Here is an 8,139-nt window from a genome sequence, read left to right on the forward strand (position 1 = left end):
AAAAAAAAAAAAAAAAAATAGCGTTAATGTGAAGTTAAAATGAAAAAAAAAAATCAAATCTAGCAATAATTTACAGCTTATCAGAATTTAATGTCCATTTTCCATGCTGGCATGGGTTGGACGGTTTGACTGGAGGTCTGGAAAGCTAGAAGACTGCACCAGGCTCCAATCTGATCTGTTTCTACAGCTGGATGCCCTTCTTACCGCCAACCACTCAGAGTGTAGTGGTTACTTTTTGCATGCCACCAGCACAGGAGCCAGTCAGGCGGGCCTGGCATCAATCACATTTGGATGGTGCATTTTACATGCCACCGGCACGGAAGCCAGTCAGAGGATATTGGCATCAGCCACGTTCGGATGGTGCTTTTTATGTGCCACCAGCACAGGAGCCAGTCAGTGGGGGTACTGGCATCAGCCACGTTCAGATGGTGCTTCTTCTAACGGGCATGATGGGTCGATAAGTAAGCAACTTCGCTTTTGCCATCCGGTTTCATCAGTCCTCAGTCAAATCGTCCAACCCATGCTAGCATGGAAAGCGGACGTTAAACGATGATGATGATGATATCTGGTCTGTTAATTATTACCACTGCTATATGTAGTTGACGAAAATCGCATTCACATTTTTTGTAGAAGTCGATAATAAAGAAATTACAAGCATTGACAATTATACGGTTGGAAGGAATTTGACCAGATCCATTATCAGGACAGGACCCTTCCATCAAATGGTTTTAATTCCACTTTATAAACGAAAGTTGAATTATAACATTGCATAACGGAAATTTTGACCTCGCATTTACACGCGACTGTTTTAAGCGACGTGTTGGAAGAATCGGTAGGGCATCGGGCAAAATATTGTGTGTTGTCTCGTTACGGCATTTAATGTTTTGAGTTCAAATCCTGCTGAAGTCAAATTTGCTTCACCTTTCTCGTATCGGTAATATAATAACATCAATCAAGTACATCGGTCCAGTGTAATATTTCATTATAGCTAAGGCGGTGAGCTGGCAGAATCGTTAACGCACCGGACAAAATGCTTTGCAGCATTTCGTCCGTCTTTACGTTCTAAGTTAAAATTCCGCCGAGGTCGACTTAGCCTTTCACCCCTTTCGGAGATCGATAAAATAAGAACCAGTTCAGTCCTGAAGTCGATGTAATCGACTTCTCTCCGCCTCCGAAATAGCTGGCCTTTTGCTAAAATTTGAAACCTAGGAAAGGAATTATAAAAAGACTAGACCTGCTCCATCTGGGGCGCAAAACAACACCACCGAGCACTTAAGATAGTCAGACATAGAAATGGTATAAATAAAAATAGGTGAAGAGGGGGGGATATATTGTTATCGTTTGTTTTTGAATAAGTGTGATGGTGGAGGTGGTGTAAGAATGTCTGTGTTTTGTATGTCAGGGTGAAATTATAGTTATTTAGGTTTTGAACGAAAGACTGTTGCTGATTTTATCTTGTGTTATTATGTTCTTTGAAACAATGATTTCACACATCATGTTCTGTGTTATATTAAATGGCCCTCCCTTTCTGAACGTGTAGTGTAAGTGTGTGAGAGGTGACTGGAAGGCAAGGAACAACGACCATGAAAGAGACTTAGAAGGTCACGTAGTTGACTTCAGATTGTCTGGTTTTCAAATGAAATACAGGAATAGAATATACACAACATGCATGAGGACACATAGACACACACATACGAAGTCTATTTGTTGTTTCTAGACCATTGCCCTTCATTCATGTTTTTTTTGGGGGAATTTACGGTATATGTCGATGTACCACTGTATATATTAACAATGGAAAGAAACAAGACAACGTGCGTGTGTGTGTGAATAGATGTCTTGTCTTTTCGTTTATATCTCCCTACATATTTTTTAAAGTTTGGTGAGCAGAATTCTTGAGGAATGAAAAGCAGTTTAAGATTTCGGACAACCTTAAGAAAATAAGATAGGGGAGTTGGACAAAAAAGAAAGAAAAAAAACAGGCTTTATGCATGTCATATAAACCCCTCATAACTTTTTAATTTTTGTAATTTTCAGTAAATTTTTGTGAATTTGTGTTCTACACACGGGGATTCATACCATTATGCAAACATTAAAAAATAAAATTTTTTTGGTGAGTGATTAAGGACTATTTAACTTATTTTTAGCACGTCTCACAACCACCTCATACCATCCTCGTTTGTCACTGACGTATTGTTTGTTTTTCAGTATCTTTCGCCCCATAAACACATTTAAGGGGATTGCTGGGATTTGAACCAAAAATTCGGACAATCCGTATTTTAAACTCTGATTTAAAAAGAAAGATTCGAAAAATTAAAATTTTTCTAAAAATCCAGGAAAAAAAAAATTTTTAATATGTTTTCTATAGTCGTGTGAATTCCCCCGTGTATAGAATACAAATTCGCAAAGGTTTTCTGAAAATTTCAAAAAATAAAAAAGTTATGAGGGGTTAATATTGAGTGCTTAAAGCAGAATTCCTCCAAAACACACACACAATATATAATATATATTGTGTGTGTGTGTGTGTCTGGTGTGTTTTACTTGTAAGATTCAATGACATATTGAAATATACATAAACCGAGAGAAGCTAGAAATTATGAATGAAGGAAGGCCACGAGAGAGAGAGAGAGAGAAACTAATAATGTGTACATGCACGTGCATGTTGGAAATTATTACAACGAGTGTAAAATATTACTATTGTGAAATTCATTTAAATATTGCAATCAATTTCGATATTAACAGAGAAACAAAGAACCTTTCTTTTATTTTTTTCTCCGCCTCCGAATGATTAAAGCTGTTTTAAATAAAATCAAAAGCTCAACGTACTTTTAATAAACTTGTAGTTCTATGTCCATTACGAGTTTTGCTTTCAAAGGAACCGGGATTTGGCCGTTCGAAGAGCCGGATTCTCACAACTTTCAGGGAGTAGGGGTGGATGCAGAACTACCAGGACACTTGTGTATTTATGCCTAATTACTGAGATGGTAATTTAGTTAATGTGGTCAGTATACAGTTTATGTACATGTATTACAGTACAAAGGGCAGCTGTTCATACACCGAAGGCCTTGGGGTATTTCGTTTCGACAGGGCTATCACCAAACTTGCAACAGTCTTCTAGTAATTTTCTAATTAGAATCAAATAAAACCATGAAATGTTAAAAAAAACCCTCCAAAATCCCGGCGCCGAGGTCAACTTTGCTTTCATCTTTCCATAATCGATAAAATAAAATAACGTACCAATCAAGTACTGAGGTCGATATAATCGATAAACGAACCCCCTGGCTTTGTGTTTAACTTCGAAACTATTCTATAATAATTATTAATTCCGTTTGTGTGTGAAGAAAGCGAAGTTAGGGAGACAACAGACTTGACCCTTTAGCATTCAGATTGCTCTGTCGAATATATTGCTTATTTATTTATCGTTTTTTGAATTAATCATGGATTGTCTCGTAGCTTCAAAATTTCCATGATACGAGTTGTTTATTTTTTTAGAATAACATTTGACATTGTAGGGTAGACGTGAGAAGCCAGGTTTGGTGGCTTTGGGCATAAACCAGGGAGATTATTGGGGTCAGATATGGCCAGTTTATATATATATGCTAAAGGGTTTTTAAGCAGTTAAGTTCAGTATAAAACTAGTTAAAGAAAGCAGCGGGGAGGGGGAGGTTTGTCTTAAAAGAAATAGAAAAGTAGTGGAATGTTTGGTAGAAGAAAAAAAAATATATTAAAAAGCAGCAATATGGTTATTTACAGGACGGAATTGGTTTACATAAGAGACAATGTATGCGTATTTACAAACCTGATAATCTCCCGATTCTTTGTGCAATCTAATCCGAGAGACAGAGCAGACTATTAATATTTATATTCCAGGGGTACCTTGCCTTGTCTTGTCTTGTCTTTTATTTTCTCTCACACACGGCTTGTTCTCTTTGAACGTCACTTCCGGTTTCGTAGTTGTCTCCCTTCCCTGCTTCTGGTTGGCTTTCTTCTCTTCCTTTCTTTCCTGAAAAACTTTTTCTCTAACTTGTTTTTCCTTTATTACTTTCTCTCTAATTCACTAATTCTTAGTCTTTCTTTTGCTCTGCAATATTTTTCTTACCTTCTTTACTCCACTTTCATCCCTCCTCCCGTCTCCCTTTCTTTATTTTTTCTTTACTTCTGCACCTATCACTGTCTGGATGTCCACCAGAAAGATTTCAACTCAGCACAGCCAACTCAAGAACGTCTTGTCAACTGTTTTGCAGTGCTGCTGCTAATTACAGTGGCAAGTTGTTTTCACCCTGTAAATTGACGTGGTTATTTGAGGGCTGATGGTTCTTATCACTAGCACAGCATTAATGATGGGTCTTGAATGCTGACGACCTACGTTGGCTAGAGACTATCATAATATAAAGAAAAAAAAATGACATTTTTATGTATTAATTAATTTGCTTATATATTTATTTATTTGTGTCTTTGCAGAACAAATGATGTTTCAGTATTTTGTGAAGATCGTACCAACAATGTATGTAAAAATTGATGGAAGTGTAAGTAATCATCTTTGTTGCTCTTGTGGCTGTGTATCCCTAAGTAAACTCTTGATCCAGCAGACCTGTAATTTTAGGCAACACTCCAACTGTGACCATCCCTTCTTCATGGTACATGTTATCTAGAGCTACAGCAATATCTTTATCTAATGCAGTAAGAATGGGGAATTTGGCTGCTATTTCCTGTTGTTTTACAGTTATGTAGGACTACATTGAGTGATGGCAGTTTAAGTTTAGCTGTTATGTTTAGCACACTGAGTGATAATGATAATAAAAAAATATATAGGTGTTTATTTATGTATTGTATATCTTACAGATTGTGCATAGCAACCAGTTCTCAGTGACCCGACATTCCAAAGTGGTCTCTTCAGGTTTCGGTGACTCTGGTCTACCAGGAATGTTCATTATGTATGAACTCTCTCCAATGATGGTCAGTTATACAGAGAAACAGAGGTGAGTGAACCTGAGACAAGAATTCTTCAACCTTTCTCTTGCTTGCTTTTCTATTTTCTCTTACATTAGTTGGTCTCTCTCTCTCTCTCTATATATAGTTGAAATTTATTGAAAAACAATGGATGAAGACAGGTGTATAAACAAGTAGGTGTATTAGTTTGACGCTCAGGAAGGTGAGAAAGTCTTTTACATTTCGTGACTGTGCTCTTCAACAGACAGAAACACAAGGAAATAAACAGAGAGAGAATTAAAAAAAAACTTTTGGAGTTAGCCGTCAATCATGGCGATATGTATATATATAAAATCATGATATATATATATATGTAATCTTATGCTTGCTCATACACACATGCACTTGCACACACACACAAGCTGGGTTACTATTATCTCCCCTTCCAGTCAATGACATGTGAAACTGTTAATCCAGACGTTTTTTCTCTCCTCATTCCTTTCTGTTGAAGAGCATAGGCTCGAAACATCAAACACTCTTCCATTTTTTCTCAGCATCAAACTAATACACCATTTTTGTTGTTTCCTCACCTATCTCTGTCTTTTGCACCTTACACCAGACTAATAATGACAAAATTATAATGTCCCCCAAGTTCTTCATAATGTTTGATCCCTCTCCTCCTCTTTTTTTTGCAGATCTTTCATGCATTTTCTCACAGGTGTCTGTGCAATTATAGGTGGGATATTTACAGGTGAGTTTTATTTTACCTCTCTTTGCTGATGAAGTATTCTTGTTTTGCTTTTTATCTGTGTTCCAGTTCCTGCTCTTAGCCATTTCTTAAGACTTACAAGAAACGTATCTAAGTCTAAAAGGAGATGAGAGAAAGGATAGAAATGTGCTGTGATGTCTGATTATGTAATGCAAATTCATTATGTGTGAGAGGCATTCAAATACAGAGACCTTCAACAGTCGTGGCTGTGTGGTAAGAAGTTTGCTTCCCAACCGTGTGGTTCTGGGTTCAGTGCCACTGTGCGACACCTCGGGCATGTGTCTTCTACTATAGCCTTGTGAATGGATTTGGTAGTTGGAAACTGAAAGAAGCCCATTGTATATATTCACATATAGGTATATGTGTGCATAAATGTGTTGTTGGTTTGTTTACATCCCTGTAACTTAGTGGTTTGGCAAAAGAGGTTGATAGAATAAGTACCAGGCTTAAAAAAAGAAGCACTGGGGTCAATTCATTCAACAAAATACTCTCCAAGGTGGTGCCCCAGTATGGCCATAGGCAAATGACTGAAAAATGGTAAAGGTACCATCACCATCGCCATGGGTCAATCACTGCCTTCTGAGTGGATCTGGTTGACAAAAACTGTACAAAGCCCATCATATATATATATGTATGTGTGTGTGTGTTTGGATGTTGACGTTCCATGCTTGTCACCATTTGACTGAAAACGGTGATGTTGTTTACATTACTTGTTGATGTTGGGTTGCTCTGTGTTATTGAAGACTTGCTTGGAAAACCGATATGGGTTGGAGACAGGAAGAGCATCCCTGTTGTTTCAATTTTCTGTGAAGAACATATCTGGCCTTGGGGGAATATTACCTTGCTTGACCAGATGGGTATTTGACCATAGACAATCTGCATCAATGAATTTCTGTCTGACCTCATGCAAGCATTTAAAAGTGGATATCTAAGTGATGATGATGATGATGGCGGTGGTGATGATAATGAATTTCATTAGAATTCTTCTTATTCCATCTTTATTAATTTTCTAAATTAAATTAAATGCTTGTCATTTGTGAAAAAAAAACCCCCGAAAACAACACAAATAATTATAAATTCAAAGTATTGGCTCTTTTCTCCCATCGTGTGTCTTCTTGTGATGTATTTCAGTGGCGGGACTCATCGATTCCATGATTTACCATTCATCGAGAGCAATTCAGAAAAAGATAGAACTTGGAAAAACTTCATGACACGTGACTCAATAAATTCCTCTTCCGAGAGAAAAAAAAAAAAAAAAGACAAAATTCAGAAAAACTCATCTCCTTTTGTTGTCTTTTTCTTTAATGTTTTGTTGCCCCTCCCCTCTATTTTGTCTGTCTCTCTCTTCCCTTTACTCTTGCTCACTGCCTCTCTTGATTACTCAGTCTCTTCCCCCTCTCTGTCACTCGCTTGCTGTCTCACTTCCTCCCCCTCCCCCCTCCCTGTCTCACTTGCTCATTGTCTGTCTGTTTGTCCGGACTCTTTGTCAGTTGATAATTAAAATAAAAAGTTGTTGCTGTTATTGCTTAAATGGATTTCAAGATGTTAATTTATTAATTTCGAAATAAATTTAATTGGGTAAAGGGGCTTGACATTGTGTTGAGGGAAAGAGGCATCCATGACATGGAGTAGAGAGTGTAATTGTAATGCTTTTCTGTGGTTAGTTGAAGGGAAGGTGAAGAATGAGACAGAAAGAGGGAGAGAGAAGCGTCCGTGATGTGAGGTTGGGGAACTTTGCCGTTCGTCCTTTCAAGGTTGATAAATACTCTTGAAGGGTGTTATCAATTTAGATCCCTTGTAAAGATATTTGCTGTTTTGTTCATGCCCTTATGGTGACAGATGTAACCCAGTTGATTGTTAAATGTGTGCATAATAATAATAATAAGAGCACTCAGAGAGTGCAAACCTTCACCGAGACAACACCAATGTCCTTTCAACGGTTAGCCAGAGATGATTTTTAAAATGAGAATATCTGAAATAAACTCGAATGCTAAAAATTAAGAAAGAAAAAAACAGGAAAAATAGTCCAGAATCCTTGTTTGGTACCAGATCGATCCCAAAATCTAATCAGTTCGTGCCAGTCATGAGGCCAAACATCCCTGAAAATTTCATCTGAATCCATCCAGCGGTTCTTGAGATATCTTGTCCATGGATGAACAAACGCAACTGAAAACAATACCTCTGCCTTCACGAAGGCAGAGGTTAATAATCAATGACAACAACAACAGTTCAAAAAGAAGAAAAATAAATAGAGGAAGCAAACAGTAATATATAAAGAAGTTTCTTTTTATATCATAAGTGCTCCATCTCTCTCCAGTTTCAGTTTGTCAAACCATCACATAACATAGATCATTGCTACTATCTCCGAAAGGAGCACAGTGAAGTGGGGGGAGGGGGCAGGGAGAAGAAAAACCCCCCCAGAAAGATAGAGATAGTGACAAACA

General features: G+C 37.4%; 1 protein-coding gene across 1 annotated transcript in view; it reads left to right on the plus strand.

The window, feature by feature from the left end:
* The window catches only part of LOC106868763 (endoplasmic reticulum-Golgi intermediate compartment protein 3), a 31,192-nt gene extending 23,966 nt beyond the window's left edge, over positions 1–7,226 (plus strand). Inside the window, exons 8-11 of the mRNA XM_052976502.1 lie at positions 4,459–4,523; positions 4,840–4,976; positions 5,622–5,677; positions 6,827–7,226. Coding sequence (XP_052832462.1) covers positions 4,459–4,523; positions 4,840–4,976; positions 5,622–5,677; positions 6,827–6,906 — 338 coding nt within the window. The 3' untranslated portion in view covers positions 6,907–7,226. The remainder of the gene's footprint in view (positions 1–4,458; positions 4,524–4,839; positions 4,977–5,621; positions 5,678–6,826) is intronic.
* The last annotated feature ends 913 nt before the right edge of the window (positions 7,227–8,139 follow it).

The sequence above is a fragment of the Octopus bimaculoides genome, chromosome 24, assembly GCF_001194135.2.
Source record: "Octopus bimaculoides isolate UCB-OBI-ISO-001 chromosome 24, ASM119413v2, whole genome shotgun sequence".
In the NCBI taxonomy this organism is placed as follows: Eukaryota; Metazoa; Mollusca; class Cephalopoda; order Octopoda; family Octopodidae; genus Octopus; species Octopus bimaculoides.